The sequence below is a fragment of the Lynx canadensis genome, chromosome B1 (genome assembly GCF_007474595.2).
Source record: "Lynx canadensis isolate LIC74 chromosome B1, mLynCan4.pri.v2, whole genome shotgun sequence".
In the NCBI taxonomy this organism is placed as follows: domain Eukaryota; kingdom Metazoa; phylum Chordata; class Mammalia; order Carnivora; family Felidae; genus Lynx; species Lynx canadensis.
Window position 1 is genome coordinate 91742061 of NC_044306.2, and position 21930 is coordinate 91763990.

At 39.2% G+C, this 21930-nt stretch overlaps 1 protein-coding gene across 1 annotated transcript; it reads left to right on the forward strand.

Moving 5' to 3' along the window:
- The first annotated feature begins 19976 nt into the window (after positions 1–19976).
- PABPC4L (poly(A) binding protein cytoplasmic 4 like) lies at positions 19977–21639 on the forward strand. The gene has a single exon (XM_030311900.1). It carries the CDS (start codon positions 20174–20176, stop codon positions 21284–21286), a length of 1113 nt encoding a protein of 370 aa, XP_030167760.1. The 5' UTR covers positions 19977–20173; the 3' UTR covers positions 21287–21639.
- The last annotated feature ends 291 nt before the right edge of the window (positions 21640–21930 follow it).

Sequence of the window (21930 nt, forward strand, 5' to 3'; positions counted from 1 at the left end):
GAAATAGCACATCCTCAAATAAAGGAGGATTTAACATTCGGATACACTTGTACATTTCCTATATATTTTTTTTACTCTTTGACATAAAAAATACACACACAAACATTTAGCTATATATAATCCATAAACATCTGTGCATAAAATATATGCATATATATTTGTAAAGAGTTTTAGTTTTCTAAACCCAGAGTTTATACTTGCAAGAAGAATTATACTAATTGCCCTTGCAAAAATCAAGCAGAATATTTACTCAAGTAATCTGAAGATATTTAAATGAAGGTTCTGAGAATTAGAGATATTGGCATTGCTCCTTGGTACATGTGAAAGTGAAGAAAGAGTGGAAATAAAATGTTGCTGCCGTATTTTAACTTTAGCAATAGTTATTAATGATGTTGATTTAATCAATCTTTAAAAGAAAACATTTCTATGAATATGCATCTGTAGTTTATCTTTACTGAAAATACTACAGGCATAGAAAAAATGTATAGTAAACAACAATATGGACTGAATACCTAATATTCTCTTAAAAATATCTTTCTACTATAACCAAACACCCAATAGACATGAAACATTCCTATACAGTTTAAACTTTTACTTATTTTGAGCACTGATTCTAAATTTTAATTTCATGCTTCCACAAAATTATAAAATACACCATAAATAATAATGTAAGAATAAATCTTAGCAACCTTCTATTCCAGCCTCCCATGAAGTAACCCCCCTTATCTCTTTTCTGTTGTGTATTTATTTAACTTCTGCTTGAATACTTACAGTTGTTACTATAAAGAAAACCCTAATTTTCATTTTAAAGTCCTCTAATTTTTAAGGAATTCCCAAATTGTACTAAAATGCTCCTTATATAACTGTTACTAGTCCTGCCCTTTAACATAAAGAGATTAAGTAGGAACTCAGTTTCTCAAAACAATTATGAGATTCTGTGTGAATTTCCTGTTTTCCAAGCTAAATTTCCTTGTTCCTCCAAATACGTGTCTTATGATAAGCCCTATTTTTAGCTTGTTTTATCTACTCTTACTTATAAATAAGTCATGAAGACTTTTTGACGTTTCTTAGAAGAAAAATTAAAAAGCAATTTTGTCACTCTATAGTGCTGAACAAAGGGCAAATATCAATTATAATAATTAGACTGTGATTTTCAAAACAGCACTTTTTTAGTAGCACTTGTGAGCTTCATAAGAGCCACATGAATTGTTATTGCAGAAAAGAGTTAATATCACTTAAATATCACTTAGATAAAACATAAAATATGGTTCACAGACAGAGGAAGTAGAGATAATGCTGAGATTGTCAGAGAAAGAGAAATATAGGAATCACTGGAGAATTTTCCTTTGGGAGCGAAATTACTGAGTTTTACATCTTCACCACAAATTGCACTACACTATACAGGATGATGTAAGTGTCTGATCAAGAAATGTATTGTGTGTGTGTGTGTGTGTGTGTGTGTGTGTGTGTGAAATGAATAATTCATTCAAAATGCATAATGACCATAAAAGGATTGAAGCATCAATAAAACAAAAAGTACTTGCTAATAATCAATAAAGGAAGACAAAATAAATTGTGGTTTACTAGCAAAAAAATAACAGGTTGAAATGTTTTTCAAGACAAATTATATTGGTGAAAGAATAGATAGAGGGCTGTTGAGGACATTTTAAAATGCACATGACATAAAAAAAATCAATAAAAGGTTGTCATAGCTTAGAATGTCTGCCCACAGAAATTGTGTACCTTACTCTTCTAACCATCCAGTTCTCCTTCATTGTAAGAGGGGTTGAATGTCTATCCTCACCTAACTTGCATTTTAGATGTGGAATGGGGATGAGGCTCATGTTGGTAAGATTGAAACTAAGGGAATGGTGAGGAAAGTGTTTGGGGCTAGAGAGAGTGAGGTGCATGGAGAGTGGAAGCGACGGTGTCTTCAGGGCAAGTGAAATCCTTCAGTGTCTCACCAGTGTATGGAGTAAAACCCGAGTCAAGTAATAGGGGCCCGATTATTAAAAAGTATTAAAGAGCTATAGAGAGGGTTGTAGGCAAATAGGTAAACCAAGTGAGTGTTTGAATCAGAGCCTATTGACTAGTACTGGCTACGATGTAAAGGAAAGCTGCAGAGGAAACCAGAGGCAGAGTAGACACCCTCACCCCACTACCTTTCCACGAACAACCTCAGAATGGCCATTCAACAGTGTCTGAAGTGAAAGGTTTACTTCTACAACATTTTTGCCAATGAAGCCAAGAACTGACCCTAGAGTCAGGCTTTCTAGAGTTGTATCCATATGACCTTAGGCAAGTTATTGAAAGTCAGTGTGGCTTGCCATCTTCATCTGTAAATGGAGCTAAAAATGCTATCTACCACATACTGTCTTATAAAAATTAAATGAGGTAATTCACTCTTAGAATATGGCTCATAGTAAACACTCAATAATTGTGGACTTTCATTGTTATATCAGGTAATTTTGCAGTCATACATATGTCAAAATTTCTCCTTCACAAATGGAAAAATCAATCCCAGAAAAAAAATCATAAAAAGGATTAGCCTAACCTCACATAACCTTTTTCCTCAGATTGACCTAAAATGATTCCAGGTCTGTTTTATTTTATTTCTGGAACATAGCCATTTTTTCAATATCATTTTTTTTCTCTCTCATCTGTTTCCTTTTGGATCATCTCCTCTGAAAATTTCCTGAGTGGAGGACTTTTTGTGGTTAATCTAAAATTAGCCTATATCTCTTCTGGGCACAAAACAGCTGGAAAGGATTTTAGCTATGTCGGTGTGAAAAGTCCAGAGGGCCAAGGACATCCCTGGGCTTTTATTAGCTCAAAGTCCTTGTCCATTGAAGTGGTACATCTTCCCAGAATCCCCTGAAATCTCATCCATGGTCTGTTGATGCATTTTTTTCAGTGTCTCCTTGATACATGGTCTGTTAGGAACCCACACAATGAGGTCTTGCAAATTGTTTAATTAGTTAACTGATGGGAGGAAGAGATGTGGTAGCAAGGTATAAAAGAAAGGTAAATTAGAAAAAATACCAGGAGTAAAGGCACAGAGAATGAAGACAGAATATTGTAAATGGCTACTGGATTGAGTCAACGAGTGGGAAAACAAATTCAAGTGATGATGGAAATTGAAAATTTCTTGAAGCTATGGTTTCATTGGCTTTTGGTTTCAAGATGCCTACTAGAGTAAATTAATTATTATTAAATAGAGATGGACCTCATAGAGATTATAGTCAGCAATACTATATTATAAAGCTCAAGGTTGCTAGGAGACTAGATCTTAATTGTTCTCACTACAAGAAAGAAATGATGATTGTATGACATGATAGAGGTGTTAGCTAACACTACCATGTTAATCATAGTGCAATATATAAATGTGTCATCAAATCAACATGTTGCGGTACACCTAAAATTTATACAATATTATATGTCAATTAAATCTCAATAAAAAATAGGCATGTTTACTGAGACATCAAACACATATTTAAAGTTAGTGCTATATAATCGAAAGAGCATGAATTTGGCAATTAGAGATACATAGATTAAAATCCTCACTTTCTTCTCTTTCAATTAGAGTAGTCTTTCCTAATCTGTGGGTGATAATTTCAAGACCCCCCTCCATAAATGCCTGAAACTGAGGATAGTACCGGATTCTATATATATACTATGTGTTTCCTATATGTATATAACCACAATAAAGTTTAAATTTTAAATTAGGCACAGTAAGAGATTAACAATAGCTAATGAAAAGAACAACTGCAACAAAATATTGTAATACAAGTTAAATGAATGTGGCCTCTCTCTCAAAATATCTTATTATACTAGACTCACCTCTCTTCTTGTGATGATATGAACTAATAAAATGCCTACAGGATGAGATGAAGAAAAGTAAATGGCATAGGCATTGCAATGTAATGTGAGGCTACTATTGACCTTCTGAAGAGAAGTCAGAAGAAAGATCATCAGCTTCTAGACTGTGGTTGATGGCAGGTAACTGAAACTCAGGAAAGTGGAACCACAAATAAGCAGGGGCCACTGTACCAGATAACTTATATGAAGTTTCTGAGTCTGATATCCAAATGTAAAACAATAAGAAATATATCTCCCTTTTAAGACTGATGTCAAAAATGAATAGGAAAAAATATATAAAATTGAGAATAATGAAATATATTTAAAAAAATAATAGCAGTTGGTTGAGCACTTACTCTGTACTCAATTCTTCATATACAAATACACAGTTTTGGGGACACAGATGATGTGCAACAATACATAGTTGCTTTTAGTAGTTAGATACTAAAATTTTATTAGAGTAGTTTTAGCAAAAAAAAATTATAATTCAGATTACATACCAGTTTTAGCTCTTGTATATATAACAACTTGAAACTATTTTAACTCCCAGTGCCACTGTCTTAACTCAGTTCATTATTCGTAATTATCCAAATGATTGTGTGGCTTTCTAGGATCTTTGTTTCTTTAAGCCTTTGTTCTTTCCATCCTCATACTTGGTGGAGCAGACTTTTAAGAATGAAACACTAGCATTGCATTACCTTAAAAAATATTATGACATCAGGGTGCCTGGGTGGCTCAGTTGGTTAAGCATCAGACTTTGGCTCAGGTCATGATCTCACAGCTCATGAGTTTGAGCCCCACGTCGGGCTCTGTGCTGACAGCTCAGGGCCTAGAGCCTCCTTTGGATTCTGTGTCTACTTCTCTCTCTGTCCTTCCCCTGCTCACACTCTGTCTCTCTGTCTTCCAAAAATGAATAAACGTTAAAAAAATTTTTAATATTATGACAAATGGCAAGATTCATTCTTTTTCATGACTAATATGCTGTATTCTGTATATATATATATATACACACACACACACACACACACATACCACATCTTCTTTATACATTCATCAATCAATGGACATTTGGGCTATTTCCATAATTTGGCTATTTGCAATGACAATAACTAGAGAGTATTAAATACTAAGCAAAATAAGTCAGAGATTTCAAAAAGTCATATGATTTCACTCATATGTGGAATTTAAGAAACAAAACAAATGAGCAAAAAGAAAAGAGAGAAAGAGAGAGAGAGAGACAGAGAGAGAAGCAAACCAAGAAACAAACTCTTAACTAAAGAGAACAAACTGATGGTTACCAGAAGGGTGGTAGGTGGGGGATGGGTGAAATAGGTGATGAAGGTTAAGGAGTGCACTTGTGATAAGCACTGGGTGATGTATGGAATGCTGAATTACTGTATTATACACCTGAAACTAATATTACACTGTATGTTAACTAACTGGAATTTAAATAAAAACTTAAACAAATATATTATGACATAAAGAGGTAATCAAAGTTAACATGGAAAAAAATTGTGTTTTGTATGTACTCCTCTTGGAAGAATATCAGGATCCAGGGTCAATGGGTTTAGTTGGCCTTGACCACAAGAAGTGATACAGGAAAAAACAGGGCTCCTGAGGAAGTAGAGAACTAGATAGGAAACAAGAAAGGGATACTAATGAAAAAAGAACTCTGGTTTGCCCTTTGAGACTGGCTCTGTGTATCTGAAGGTGATTATGATTGGTTATAGACAAAAACTGAATTCTTCCTCATCAATGGACCGTAATTGCTCATAGTTGTAGCCTTCGTAGGACATAATGGTAGGTTTGGATTTGTGATGTCCTTCCCTCAGGGTTATTGAATGCTGGTGTAGTAACTGACTACCCCAAATCAAGTTGCATTTGTTATAAACTGTTAGAAGAATTTTGCAACAGATTAGTTATAGATATACCCTTAGAAGTTATGACTCCCTTTGGGATACAGGAAACCAAAGTTGACATGTGTCTTAGCACTAGGACAGCTGAAGGACTATTGATTTAAAACAGGGAATTTCCAACTACAAAGTCATCCAAGACTATGTCTTCTTTTATTTACATTTATTTGTATTATTACATTATACAGAGAATTTCCTCCATGAAGTATTAGGAAAGGAAGTCCATGATGACTAATGCTAAGATTCCAGACATTAAAGATATATCAATGTCTCATTCCTGGAGAATAAAGAAGTGGCAAGTAGACCATGGTAAAGTTAATGGAAGAATTCCAGTCAATTCTGAATTGTACCCCACCCACGAAGGAATCATGAGCTTTCAATCTTAGAAAGGAAATAATAGGAACAATCAGATGCTCCTCAATATATTCATGTTGTAAAAGTCCAGGACTTTTGTAGGGCATAAGTAGCAGGTAGTTTGACTTCAGAGACCAAAATGAAATATTCCAGAGGCTGAAAAACAAGACTATGGAGACATTACAGGCTTTCGCTAAGGTTGTGGTAGAAAGACTAAAAAAATACTCTTATGTAAGTTTTTGATGGAGTAGAAAATGCCAAAAATGTACTCTAAACCCAAGTGTTTTTTCAATTTTGTTGTGACCCTAATGCTAATTTTGCTAAGGGCATTAGGAACAAAGAGGACTAAGGAAACCCATTGAAACTTTCAAAATAGAGAATTACAAAAGAAAGGGACTAAAAGCCTCATACCAGGCAGCTACCAGACTTACTGATTACATTTAAGTGCATCACAATTTTGCCAGCGGAGATGGAGAAGTGGTTCTGAGTGAAGGATGAGAATACAGAGACATACTGGTAAGAGAGAAGAAAGGAAAAAAAAATGCCAGTGAGTAAGTGTTACCTTCCTTAAAAGTCATGAGAAGTCTGCCCTATATATGGCAGAGGTTATCCACAACTCAGTCATGTATTTGTTCAGTGTCAACAACTGAGAAAGCTTTGATTTTACCTGACTTGCAAAGTACTCTCCTGCCAAGTTAACATCCCAGTTTCATGGATGGTGGCAGAAGATATAAAATTCCTGAGTCAGATATAAAGGACTTTATCACTCACTGCAGTAACAGCAACTGGAGTGTAAACATTTTCTTCTGGCCGTTCTCCAAGCACAGATCCCAAAGGGTTACATGAAAAGAGTCAGGTGATCCCTAAATATCAAGTAGGTTTCATTAATGGAGGAGAACTTGAGCTCAGGGAACTGACATCTTTTATAAAAGATAGTTAGAAGGCTTGTTTTTGCTTTGGATAGAGACACTATCTCTACCTTCCAAGGCTGTTCACTATATAAACAGCCTAGAAAGTCTGGAAAAATGGTGGTCAGTGTCTCTGCTCGCAATTCACGCCAAAACACAAAATAACCTTGGAAAGTCATTCCTTATCAATATCCACTTCTTAGTTCTATATCATCTTGTCATCTGACAAACTTTCCCATGAGTATACTACTTTTTTGGCCAATCCAACCAACAGAGGCTGGAAGCAAATTCACTCAATTTGTTCCATATTTATTGTTGATATTAAGACTACTACCAACAAGACTCCAAACAACAGGATGAGACAAACTTGTAATATTACTTTCAGCCATTTATACCAGAGTTCTAGATGCAACCAACTGAATAACTCCTACAAACCATCAGGCCTTCCCTTGGATGGAAAATGACTTTCTTCTTATTTTTCTTTATTGACCTTTATATCTGGCCTGAGATACTAAACCCTGGTATGGTAGAATATAAATATGATTGCACAGAAACTGCTGTGGCTTGCAAGGACAAAGTCTGTATAATTCTGTTATCAATAACAAACTTGGATGGTGAGTTGCAGCTGATCTGAGTGTCATCCAGGCCAAAATACTGTATTAATCACTTCAGATAGTCAGGAACAAATATCATATCACCAATTCTAATTGGATGACTCACATTAGAAGAATAATTTTCCATAGGTTGCACATAAATTAGAAATCATTTACCTCTCTGGGAAGATTATCCATGAATTTCCTCATTTTGGAGAAGTTGCCACAACTGTTTGACAGCTACATGATATACTGGCAATATTTCCTTAAACACTTGAAAGTCTCTTAAGGCCATTCCTAAGGTGCAAATTAACGTGTTTTCAGGAAAAGGCCAGTGAAAGCCAAGCTTCTAAGCAGAAGTCCATTCCTACAGGTTTACATAATACCCCTAGAAAGAAAGTGCCATTATAATTTTGTCCCCTTGTATAGGACCCGCATCAGTTAAGGTCACAGGTAGACAGGGCTTCTGATGTGTCCTCCTCTCTGCCTGGTGAATCTTAGCATTGCTAGTTTAGTTCAAACAAGTTTTTGTTTGTTTGTTTATTTGTTTTATTTTTTGTTTTGTTTTGTTTGTGTTTAAGGAACTTCCTGGCAGCAGCCAGTCCAACCTATTCTTTTGGTCTGTGCCAACATCTGGGTGGCATTCGTCTACCGCACGGAATGATTGAATAATAGCCACGGAAGAGGAAGAAGGGAAAACATCTGAGATGTTGACAGTTGTTTTGCATGGGAAAGTGCAGGAGCCAAGACCATCTCTTGCTGCTTTCAATAGTCTTTACAACGAGATTAAGGGTAATGGCATTTGACTCCTGGGTCAAAGCCATGCGACAGGGACTGAAGACAAAGCTATTGGTTAAATTTAAAGTGCTCTCAACAGTTTGGGAGCAGCACACGAGGGTGTTTTTCTTCGTGAGCAAGTGTCTGGGATGAATCTGAAAGGCAGAGATCACTGATGTTCCTCTCTTCACCACACCTCCTGGAGTCTGAGATATTCCCTGGGTACCTAGGTTGATACTCTCCCGTATTTTGCCACAAATTGCCGTGTCCCATTTGAGGAGCTGTACCTTAACCCACATCCCGATTATTTTCTATTTGCACCCAGACCTTTCATCCATAAAGGCCAGGTACCAGAGAGACAGTGCTCCCTATTTTGGTTGGCATGGAGCACAATGAAGGGACTTGGAGAGTAGTGTACCACTGACAAACGGTCATTATTTTTATGATCTAAAAATATGCCAGTCTAAGAAGAATATCCAGGTCACTGAATTAGAAGAGACTTTGAATACCTTGAACCCCTTTTGGCCAGGCTACTACTTGGAAAGTGTATTAACCATTCGGGCCTGGTGAGGACATTAGGGGAAAGAAACAGCATCATGGTCAGGAATGGGCAGAGTGGAATGCCAACTATTCATAATGAGTCTATATAACCCGCCTCCTTGACCCTGATCATTACTCAGGAAGTGGCCAAATGAGACGATCACTTGCTTTGGGCAGTCATATTTGGTGACTAAAATCTCTGCCCAAAGGTGTAGGTAGACCAGGAGGAGTTGAAGAAAGTAGAGTCAGAATCATTTTGAGCTGATTTTTGAGAAGGACATTCTAATTGTCCATAAAAGCAGATATCGGTGGATATTACACAACATGGAAAATCCATTGAATAGCATGATTATCAACACATTGCTTAGTGGCATTTGTGATAACAGGTATTCCATTATCAAACTGTTAATATTCCTGGTTTAAAAAACAAAAATATGGAAATTTAGCTTCAGAGGCCACAATGGTGCAGTCACAGTGGTGCAGACTGAACTTGAACAGTAACCCTACAACCTGATAATGTGTCAAAGGTATGCATACTGCTCCAAGAAGGGGTAACCCCAATAGAGGTGTCCAGGAGTGGGCAGAACTCAAAGCAGTGTAACCTTTCTCACCTCAGAAACAAGTCATGAAATGTAACATATAACGATGGACTCAAGCAGCATTGGTGGCGATCTGAGTATTGGAAGTTTAATCATCAGTTTGATTGCTGTCAATCTCATGAGTGAATGACCCTTAATATGGATTTTTGTATGAGGGACCCAGATGTTTCATTAAGGAACAACTATTTACGTATGAAGTGCAGAGCTCCCAAAGAGGATTGTCTTCCAAATTTGTAGGAATGTCCACCTAACACCTACATTCCTAATATAAATCCTGTTGTAAAATCAGCAGTAACAGATACTGAATTGTCCTAATGACCCACAAGATCCATTCAGCTTTTCTTCCCTACCATGAATAATGTCCACACCTATCAGTTGGATTAGGACACTTCCTTCTTGCAAATAGTAGGTAATATTGTGACTTGGGCATCAATATCCAACAGAGCAATCAAAATTCGACTTTATCCCTTACCCTAAAATATTTCGACATATTTGAATGGTTCCATTTGACAAGTGGATTCCCTTTGTGCACAGTGGAGACTTGGGCCAATCACTAATTATCTTGTTCATTAAAGTGATTGAGGTGGGTCTCAAGGTAGAGAAAAAGATCTGGCTTGGCATACAGAGAAAGCTGCACCTTGCCATAAAATAAGACTTTGCGGGGGGGGGGGGGGCGGGTTCCTGGGTGGCTCAGTCAGTTAAGTGTCTGACTCTTGATTTCAGCTCAGGTTATGATCTCATGGTTGTGAGAATGTGCTCCCATCAGACTTCCCTCTGAGCATAGAGCCTGCTTGGGATACTCTCTCTCCCTCTCTCTCTTCCCTTCCCCTGGGTTCATGCAATCTCTCTCTCTCTCAAAATAAATAAATAATCTTTAAAAAATATAAAACTTCACATTTATCATTGGGTTCAAGTGGTCTGTTGGTAGCTTGGGCTTCAACTAAATGAATTTCCAATATTTTTAGCCTGCTCAAAGATCTTTATCAGGTGGTATGTTCCCAATGACTAACACCATCTCTTTCAGTCATGGGGGGCTCTTATTAAATAGCCACAGCCAGGGGCGCCTGGGTGGCTCAGTCGGTTAAGCGTCCAACTTCAGCTCAGGTCACGATCTCCTGGTCCGTGAGTTAGAGCCCCGTGTCGGGCTCTGGGCTGATGGCTCAGAGTCTGGAACCTGCTTTGGATTCTGTGTCTTCCTCTCTCTCTGACCCTCCCCCATTCATGCTCTGTCTCTCTCTGTCTCAAAAATAAATAAACGTTTAAAAAAATTAAAAAAATAAAATAGCCACAGCAAAATACTTGCAGTTGGGGCTCCTGGGCTTATGTGCTGGGTTTAGTTGGACTTGCCTCACAGTGTGGTAGCTTTTTTTAAGGAATAAATCTGAGGCATTTGTTGCTCAATTGTTATTATAATATCTCTTTAAGTTTTCACCTTGTTTTATTTTATTATTGTTTTTAAAATTTATTTATTTTGAGAGAGAGACAGAGAGCGTGAGTGGAGGAGGGACAGAGAGAGACACAGAACCCGAAGCAGGCTCCAGGCTCTGAGCTGTCAGCACAGAGCCCGACATGGGGCTCGAACCCATGAACCATGAGATCATGACCTGAACTGAAGTCAGACACTTAACCGACTGAGCCACCCAGGCACCCCACACCTTGTTTTAATATAAGAGTTACATTAAAAACTTTTCCAGAATAGTAGAAAGGGGATGGCTGCAAGAATTTTGTATACATTTCATTTAATCAGTGATTTATTCTCCAGTGGCTCACCTTCCTCAAATCCCATACTGGCCAATTACTTATCTATAGTTTCTCACAAGGATACTTCTGTCTCAGGAAAATCGGGGGGGCCAAAACTGTTTTCTAGTAGTCAGTCTCCACCAAAAACCAAAGGAAAAACTAGAGATACTTTATTCTTGTGGCCAAATGAATCTGAGGTTGGTATGATAGGCTACAAGAGCAGCTGAGGCAGGAGATGATGCGCTGTTGCCATTTTTCCTTGACAAGCCTTACATCTTCCACCCCATCCTCATCCACCATGAGAAACGGCCGAGGTCTATTGATTTTCTTGTTAATGCCTACCGTGGTCGTGGATTTCCTTCTTTTTACATTCAGTGGAGATACAAGTTTCTGAAACTGTTGCCTGAAAATATCAGAACCGTCTGCCAACCCTGGATTAATTTTAATATTAGTTGTTTCAAATGGATGGACCTGAGGCTGATCACCAGATTAGTGAGGAAATCTCCTTACCAGAGCACCATTTGGGCAGCTGAATTTGTATCTGTTTCCTTATTATTACCCTGAAGCCACCTGCCCATTTCCTCCTGTTTAGCAGCCAAAACACCGAAGAGCCATTTTTTTTTTGTCCTATAGATGATATTATTTGGTCAATACGTTTTGCTGCTGAATCCCATAGACTTGCCTCAAATCCCATTAACCTGCTTGTGAGGCCCTTAACCTTCCTTTCCAAAAAGCTATGCCTATGTCAGTGTTCATCCTCATCATCAAAACTGTCAAGGACTATGAAGAGTCTGAGGTTTCACCTTTATTGTAAGCTACAAGTTTAGCTTGCTACAGTTTTATGGATAATGGTAAAATAAACAATGGTCCTGGGTGAGAGACAAAGACTTTATTACTCACAGTAATAACGTTAGCAAGGATATTAGCGTTTTGTGTGTGTGTGTGTGTGTGTGTGTGTGTGTGTGTGTGTGAGAGAGAGAGAGAGAGAGAGAGAGAGAGAGAGAAAGAGAGAGAGAGTTCTACAAACCCAAATTCCCATATGGTGATGTGTGAACATTCAGATAATACCTGCACTCACAGTGGTTTGCTTAAGAGGACAGTAACCCAGTGCTTAGACAACCTGAATAGTTTATAATGGAGAGGAAGCATGCCTGTTTTATGCTCCAAAGAGAGACCTATCTCTTACAAGTCTCTGAATAAGCCTGTACTTTGTTTCAGAGAGAAACACCATCTCTATCTTTCAAAGCTGTTTGCTCTATAAACTTCATTTAAACTATAGTCCAGAACAAAAACCCTCAGTACCTTATTTACAAGATGTGCAGAATTGTAAGAGATCCATGAGTAATAGTTGTCTACCAACACTCAAAACATATGCTTTGAAAACCTATTGTATGCCAGCTCTTATTCTAGGCATTTGAGAATATGGTGGTGACTAATTGAGACACAATTTTTGCCTTCATGGAATTTACAGTTTAGAGATGGTGGTGGTATGGTGTGTGTGTGTGTGTGTGTGTGTGTGTGTGTGTGTGTGTGTGTGTGTATCAGGGGGCAGTGACAGATAAATGAAATACCAAATCAGTCTGTATGAGTTGTGCATGTGGTAATGGGATTGAGAAGGAAAATACCACATAGAAAGTAGCTAAGTAGGACAGTTCCTACGCCAGTTGACTATTTCTGACAGTTTGGCATAACGGCAAGTATCAGAAAATGCAGTTACACACCTATGCAAGATTGCAGGAATTGCTACCCGAGGAAAAGATGTTGCTCTGAAGACGGAAGTTAGCAAACTGCAGGAAATGGACTTTATAACTGGAAGACTTTTGTGAGTATTTGAGTTTGGCAGATAAAACGGCGACCAGGCAGAAAAGTTGTTGCATCATAAAATGTTTTTACCCAATTACAGAAATACGCCTGGCACAGGGCAGGGGAATGATAATTATCCACTCTAAACTGGTAACTGCTTGCTCACATTACTTAATAAGGCACTCTTAATATGCATGAAAGAGTGAAGGGGAATAAGGAAAAATAAGTTAACACCTAATGATCAATTCCCAGTGACCCTGTCAATCTTGTATCATTTCTTCTACTGCACTGACTCCTACAGATCTTAATGCAGAGACCTTCGAGGTTAAGCCTATGGAGCCTGGAACACTGTTTTCTAGGTAGGAATTTGACTGAATGATGGCTGCAGTGTAGACAAGACTATGATGAGCAGAAAATAATCTCTGTCCAAAGAAGATGACAGTTCCCCACAATAGGTGTCAGAAAATCATCCCTGGGTGAATGACCAGTAATGAATTGAACATCTCTACGGACGATCCTAGACCTTCCCTGGTATGAAGAGTAAAATAGTAGCCCTTCAATCCCTCTCTTTGTTAAGTCACAAAAGACAAGCAAACAGGTTCCATTAAGAAAAGAGAGCTAGCCAAAGGGCTCTGACACTTCCACTCCCTCTATTATTCTTTAACTTTACCTTGGTGAGGTTCAGAAATTTTGGCATAAAAATATGATGGATTTGTAGTTATGAGAAATGATCAGAACTCAGTAGAATCTGAGAATGCAGAGTTGAACAGTTTTCCAAGCTTTGGCAATGAGGGACAAACATAAGATGAAATAGAGCTCTGGATCAAGAAGAGGATATAAACAAAGTAGGGAAGGCACAGTCACAAAATTAAAGGTGTTTGGGCACGCTCTGAAGGCAATCAGATTACAAATTTAAATGTTTTCACCACAGGGGTGCCTGGGTGGCTCAGTCAGTTAAGTGTCTGACTTCGGCTCAGGTCATGATCTCACAGCTTGTGAGTTCGAGCCGCCCTGCATCGGGCTCTGTGCTGACAGCTCAGAGCCTGGAGCCTGTTTCAGATTCTGTGTTTCCCTTTCTCTCTGCCCCTCCCCCTCTTGTGCTCTGTCTCTCTCTCTCAAGAATAAATAAACATAAAAAAAAAATAAATGTTCTTACCACAAGTTGTGTCTTAATAACCACCATATTCTCATTTTTAGAACCATTTTACCAATGGTCACCTACCTCAGGCAGTGATTCATGAAAACTTCAGAAAGTGCTTTGGTCTAATTAGTATAACAGAGTTTTATTTTAAAATGCATGTTCATATTCAAAATGGTTCGTGATTACGCATCTTTACATCATTTCTGCTTCCTGTTTCCATGACTCCACGTCTTTCATATTACCTTCACATTACCTTTTTGAAACATAGTATAAACACATTCTTCCATCAATCATTCCAACAGCTCTCATTTAGAATGAAGCCTGTGTCATAGCTAGGCATGTGAAGAACTCTGGTTTATTGCCCTTGTCTTCTCTTGCCTCAATTCCTGCCACTTCCTTCTTCACGCTTTGTATTCCAGCAATACTAAGTGGCTACTGGTTGATATTAACTTTACTCATACCTAAATCTTCCTGGAGTTCACAAAAAGACCCCAAATCTTCTTTAGCACCATTTTCTCTGCAAAGGCTTTTTTAATCGTTATAGGCAGAATTATTCATATATCTTCTGTGCTAAATTTCTATTTTACCTTTTGTAGATGATTGATTTTACATTGTTTAATTTTTTTTAAATCTTTTTAACCTTTTCATTTTTGAGAGACAGAGACAGAGCACGAGTAGGGAAGGAGCAGAGAGAGAAGGAGACACAGAATCTGAAGCAGGCTCCAGGCTTCTAGCTAACAGCACAGAGCCCGAGACGGGGCTCAAATCTACAAATCGTGAGATCGAGATCTCAGCCGAACTCGGACACTTAACTGATCGGGCCACCCAGGTGCCCCAGTTCTACATTGTTTGAAATTGTTGTTGTTTTTTTTTTTTTTTTTCGTAATAAAACCCATGAGACTCTTGCAGAAAGATGCTGTCTTATTCAGTTTTAATTGCAATGATGCCTGATGTTTTTAGTAGTAAGTGATATTTTGGAGCGGATTGAACTTCTAATCAAGATTTACTAGTAATCATACATTAGTTATTGTGTGTGACATTTCAAATGTCCCATATGGACAAGGCTAACTCTGATATTTAAATCACATACCTCATGCTAAAGAAGTTAACACTACATTTGGGTAAAAAATAAAATAAAATAAATGAGAAAGCAATTAAAACTGAAAAGAGACCATAACTGTCAAGTAAAATTGAACTCAAATAATCTGAAAGATGCAATGTACTTTGGACTAAATATTAAACATGGCACTTTCAGAGTATAATGTAAGCAAGTTTTACTCATGTAATTACTTCCAATTAAGACAATAAAGATCACTTTGAGCAAAAATAAAGAAAATTTTATTAATAGTTGACTACATCAGAGCAATGATTCATGTAGGTGTCAGAAATTACTTTGGTCTAATTAGTGCAACTGATTTCTATTTTAAAATGCATTATAATACTCAAAGTAGCTATTTATTCATTTCTTTTTTTCCAAGTTTATTTATTTTGAGAGAAACAGAGAGAGTGCGAGCAGGAGAAGTGGGGGGGGGGAAGAGAGAGAGAGAGAGAGAGAGAGAGAGAGAGAGAGAGAGAGAAACCCAAGCAGGTTTTGCAGGGTCAACACAGAGCCCGGCTCAAATTCACTAGACCATGAGATCACGACCTGAGCTGAAATCAAGAGTTGGATGCTTAATCGAGTGAGCCACCCAGGTGCCCCGCTATTTATTCATTTCTACACAATAAATACCAAAGTAAGCAACGACCTGCATTGACATGAATATCAGTGAATAGAAACACTAACAGTTTTCCTGTCATTTAAGCAAAGTAGCATCTTATTCCCGCTTAATTCTGTGAGCCACCCACATAACAAATCTGTACATTGAAGAGACAAGTGAGCGAAAAGAAACATAGACAAAATTATAACTTACTTCAAAATGAGGCAAAAAAGTGGCACTTAAATGAAATATGTTCAGAATATTTGAGGAAGAGGACATTCAAGTCCGCAATATACATAGCTGTAACAATTGGCTAAGAAAAGCATAAGGCAACATCATGGGTGATATCAATTTTAAGTCCAGGTTCATCAAAGCCAATGAACTCATGCCAAAATTAGTTTCATATACACAATGGATATGTTAAATAAATCGTTTCACAAAAGGAGAAGTAATCAGTGCCGGTCAGCTGGGCTATTGAGAGAAAAAAAAAAAATATGGGCGCAAACAGAGCTGAAGAATGACAGAATTTGGATAATCAAAGAACTGCATGTGCATATAAAACAAATGAAGGGTTAGCTTGACAAAAGATGTATGCAGCTCTGATAGGATTGATTTTGCAAAGTTTTGGAAGCCATTTGTTATTTTTCACTAAAATCTTGTGGAAGGAATCTTAGCAAAATTAATTCTGGCAGCAAAAGGCAAGATGGACTGGCATATAGACAGACTGGCATCCAGGCAAAAGAGGATGAATGAATAAAACGAATGCAATAATACACAATGAAATGGGGCAAAGACCATGGCAACTGGAATGGAAAAACAGGGTAAATGGAAAGACCACCCAAATTAAGAAATTAGTGAATGAACACAACTAACAAAAAAAAAAAAAAAAAAAAGAGAGAGAGAGAGATTTAGAGAATTAAAGAGAGGAAAGACCCATAGATGCTTAAAAATTCTTGATGGTTATAACATAAAAATAAAACTGGTGTAATACACAGAATACATAGAATAAATAGAATAAATAGAAAGGATCATGATTAGTGGTAATGTAACAAATTGAGCTCAGTATCTGCCGCACATAAGACGACTGGAGTCAATAATGTAAGACTAACTTCTGAATTTGGAAACTTTTCCTCCCGTTTCACAGTATGTTGAGTGAAGTGATCACATAAAGTAAAATGAAAATCTCATGAGTTCTTGAAATATTTTGGTATCTTGCTATAGTTGAATCACAATTATACAAAGACCTAATATGATCTTAGACAGTTTTCCTAGAAATAAAATGTCTTGTGACAAAATTCACAGGAAATACATAGGTAAGAACTTTCTTTTTCTTTTTTTTTTTTAAAGAAAGTGATAACATTGGGGTGCCTGTGTGGTACAGTTGTTTAGGCATCTGATTCTCGGCTTTGGCTCCGGTCATGATCTCACAGTTCGTGAGCCGGAGCATGATTGGGGTTCTGCATAGATAGCATACAGCCTGCTTGGGATTCTCTCTCTCCCTGACTCTCTCTATCCCTCCCCTGCTCACGTGCATGTGCTCTCTTCCTCTCTCTCAAAAAAATAAACTTTTTAAAAAAGTGATAATAGTGAATATGATGGTCGCTTTTATTTATGCTATACAATGCCAAACAGTGTCTGAATTTTTAAAGCATGTACTGGAATGTGGCTGCTATCCATTGATGTATCTACCAACTACATGAGTGGTCTTTCTTCCTTGTTTAAAAAAATTTTGTTTTATTTATTTATTTTGAGAAAGAAAGGGCGCGTGCTGATGCACGAGCAGAAGAGAGGCAGAGAGAATCTCAGGCAGGCTCCACAATCGGCACAGAGCCCGCATGGGGCTTCACCTTAGGACCATGAGATCGTGACCTCAGCAGAAATGGAGTCAGTTGCTTAACCAACTGAGCCACTCACTGAGTGAGTGGGTGCCACTCTTCCTTTTTTAAATTGTAGCCTTGAAGATATGGTTGAAGAAAAGATTACTTATTTGAACTAATGATTTTACAGGAACAACAAGTGATAAATTTCACAAACAGTAACCATTAATCAGGATTGATTTGGGAAGAATCATGGACCTATTATTCCATTTTAGATATGTTAAAAGCAATTTGGATTTGATAATGAAAATCCCACTCTAATTTTAGTGGGTTTTTTTTAAAATAATATATTACTGACTGCTAGAATGTCATTATCTTCTGAAAGAGAAATATATTTTTTTGTAGTTCTTACTTTAGAAAAATGTCACCATTAGAAAAGATTCAGACTCACTAATTTAGCTTCAAGTCTTGATATTTAGCATTGTTCACAGACCAACAGAATTTGCATCACTCAGGATCTTTTTAGAAAGGTAGAATTTCCAGTCCATTCCAAGTTGCTACATCAGAATCTGCATTCAAACGAAATCCCCAGGTGATTCCTATGCCCATTAAAGTTTGAAAAGCACTAAATTAGCCTTATATAAAGTGGTCCACCCAACTCAGTTTTGCAGGTGACTATCCCTAAGATGTGTTAGGATGCAAATTTTAAGGTTTTATGAGAATGATGTTAAGGAATTTATGTAAAGCTACGGTAAATAAAATCAATGCTACTGAAAAGCTATTACTGTCAGATACTGTGCTAGACATTTCCAGATACATTCATTCATCCAAGCCTTACAACACTCTCTGAGGCAAGGGACACCATCTTCATGTCTCTGCGCATGAACACCGTCCTCGGGTTAAATATCACATCGGTTCCGTGCAATCAATTCATTTAATAAATATTGAGCATCCCATTTCTGAAAGTCCCGTAATTGGACTAGGAATAAAATGGGCATGGCCCCTACCATCATGGAATCACATCAGATTGTAATTAAACAAACGCTATGAAAGTGCAATGTAGTGTAAGTTTCTAAGAGCAAAGTACAAACTTTCAGAAGTCACTTAAGGAAAATTTCTATTTGCAGAGAGCATTTAAACTGATGGTTGAGAAGCACATTTTTGTAAAGGTGGCCCTGGGGAAGAAAAAGAAAAAGAAAAGAAAAAAAAAAAAAAAAAAAAGTCATGCCATGGATTTTATTAAGGGAAACCGAGCAGCAAGTTGAGACTGGAACTGATACTGCAGAACTTCAACTTCGTACAACAAGGTGAGGATGTTGGGCCTCATCCAAGAGTCAAAGGAAGCCACTGGACGGTTTTCAGCGAGGAAGTGACCAGCCCGGATCCACAGTGGGAAAAAGCTCCTTCAGTCAGACCCGTGCACAGCCCCGCAGGCGGGTGGGTTTATTAGGGCCACTCCCCTAGTCAGCCTCTCTCCACCCCAGTCACCGCCTCCTGCTTCTCGGCGCAACTGTCCGAGGGAGGTGGGAAATGTGTGAGAGGGGCGGGGGGAAGACAAACATTCTCAAAAAATATTAAAAAGAAAACATCCCACTTGGCAGCGGGTGCGCGGGAAGTTCAGCGCGCGAGTTCCGGGTTTCCCGCCAGCCGCCAGCCCGCCCCCCGCCGGCCGCAGCCCGGGTGAGCCCCCAGCCCCTGCTCGGGCCGCAGCCTTGCTGGGCCGCGTCCGTCGGTCTGTCCGCTTCCCCTCCCCCCCACCCGCCCATCGCCGGGCGCCGCGCCGGGTCTGCGGTTCCGAGAGCGGCCGGGGTTTTTGCCAGGGCGCCCGCAGCCCGCTTTGGTCCCGGCCGCGCCTCGGCGGCGGCGCTTGCAGGACTCGGCACCCCCCCCCCCGCCCCGGGCGGTTCGGGGGGTTCGGGTCTCGCCGCGGCCCCGCGCCCTCCGCCCACGCTCCGCGGCCCCGGGCAGCCGCCTCGAGCGCCACTTGTGGAGTTCTTCCCCCGGAGGCTGTAACTTTATAGCAGCCTGAGCGAGGCCTATTTTTTATTCAGAAACCAGCAACCCGAGTGTCTGTAGAAAACGCTCAGATTGGGGGCCAGCCCACCCCCTTGAAGATCTCTCACACATTGGTGGGCAAGAAGCGTCTGGTTCTATCAGCCTTTCCTGGAGAGCTCAGAATTCTGTTGCCATCTTCCAAATAGAGCCGAATTGGTTGCGGGGCTGGGCTGGGCCGGGGTGGGGGGGGTGCTTTTTGATGAGGCTGTTGCTCTTAACCTGGTGGAACTGTACCTGAACACCATCTCACAGCCTCTAAGCGGTGATCCTGGGGCCACCACGCACGAGCCAGGCCCAAACCGTGTCCTGGTGACCCCTCCTGCAGGAATCGCACAGAGAGCTCCTCGGGACAGGCTGGCGGTGGGGAGGAGCAAGGAGATGAATGTGGCAGCGAAGTACCGCCAGGCGTCGCTGTACGTGGGTGACCTCCACGCAGATGTCACCGAGGACTTGCTGTTCAAAAAGTTCAGCACCGTGGGGCCTGTGCTGTCCATCCGCATCTGCAGGGACCTGGTCACCCGCCGCTCTCTGGGCTATGCCTACGTGAACTTCCTGAAGCTGGCCGATGCCCAGAGGGCCCTGGACACGATGAACTTCGACACGATAAAGGGCAAACCCATCCGCCTCATGTGGTCTCAGCGCGATGCCTACTTAAGGAAGTCGGGCATCGGGAACGTGTTCATCAAGAATCTGGACAGATCCATTGATAACAAAACGCTCTATGAACATTTTTCAGCCTTTGGGAAGATCCTTTCCTCCAAGGTGATGAGTGATGACCAAGGATCTAGGGGCTATGCATTTGTGCACTTTCAGAACCAGATCGCAGCCGACAGGGCCATCGAGGAGATGAATGGGGCTCTGCTTAAGGACTGCAGGCTGTTTGTCGGCAGATTCAAAAACCGTAAAGATCGGGAAGCCGAGCTCCGCAACAAGGCCAATGAATTCACCAATGTTTACATCAAAAACTTTGGAGATGACATGGATGATGAGAGACTGAAGGAAGTTTTCAGTAAATATGGTAAAACCCTGAGTGTGAAGGTGATGACAGATTCCAGTGGGAAATCCAAAGGCTTTGGCTTTGTGAGTTTTGATAGCCATGAGGCTGCCAAAAAGGCCGTTGAAGAAATGAATGGAAAGGATATAAACGGACAGCTGCTTTTTGTAGGCCGGGCGCAAAAGAAATCCGAGCGACAGGCCGAGTTAAAGCAAGTGTTTGAGCAGCTGAAACAGGAAAGATTTCGGAGGTGCCAAGGCATGAAGCTCTATATTAAGAATCTCGATGACACCATTGATGATGAGAAACTGTGGAGGGAATTTTCTTCATTTGGATCAATTAGCAGAGTCAAGATAATGCGGGAAGAAGGGCGAAGCAAAGGGTTTGGCTTGATCTGCTTCTCCTCTCCTGAGGAGGCCACTAAAGCAATGGCTGAGATGAATGGCCGTATCTTGGGCTCCAAGCCACTCTACATTGCCCTGGCCCAGAAGCCCTAGGAGAGAAACACCACGGCAGCCCGTGGTTGCAGCAGCCTTGGGAATGACAGCGATCTCTGCCTGAATTAGCCTCAGAAACATTTCAAATCCCAGCTGATGGTCCCTTGATTTAGTAAACTTTGTGATAAAAGGTTTTGTATATGAAGCTATTTTTTCTTTGGTGGAAAAATAAATGAATCTCGGAAGCTTGATTCATTTCACAGGGGCACATCTTCTAATTATAATATTGTGTATTATTCTGATTTTGATTTAGTATTCATAGCAATAAGAATAATTAGATATATTTTTATTACATTTTGAACCATCTGCAGTGAGGTAATTATTTGAGTTCATATCATATTTTCTTTCTTATTTTAATAATATTGCTAGCTTTAATTTCTTCTGTGAAAATATGCTAAAAATAGTTCTTATACCTAAGAATCACAAAGTGATTTATTTTTACAAACAGAAATTTTCTAATTTCTCATTTCAACTTTTTAAAAGAAACCAAAGGTTTAAGAATTGCTAGTGTAAATTCAGTATGTAATTTCATTCTGAATTAATGTTTAACATCCTAGGAAGTACTTCAGTTTCTTTTCAATTTATATACAGATATGATTGTTTTCCTGATGGCTGAAATTAATGATGGAGTTTTTTAATGTTGC

Excerpts from the sequence above, each read along its gene's own strand:
- PABPC4L (XM_030311900.1), top strand. The coding sequence starts at position 20,174 with ATGAATGTGGCAGCGAAGTACCGCCAGGCGTCGCTGTACGTGGGTGAC.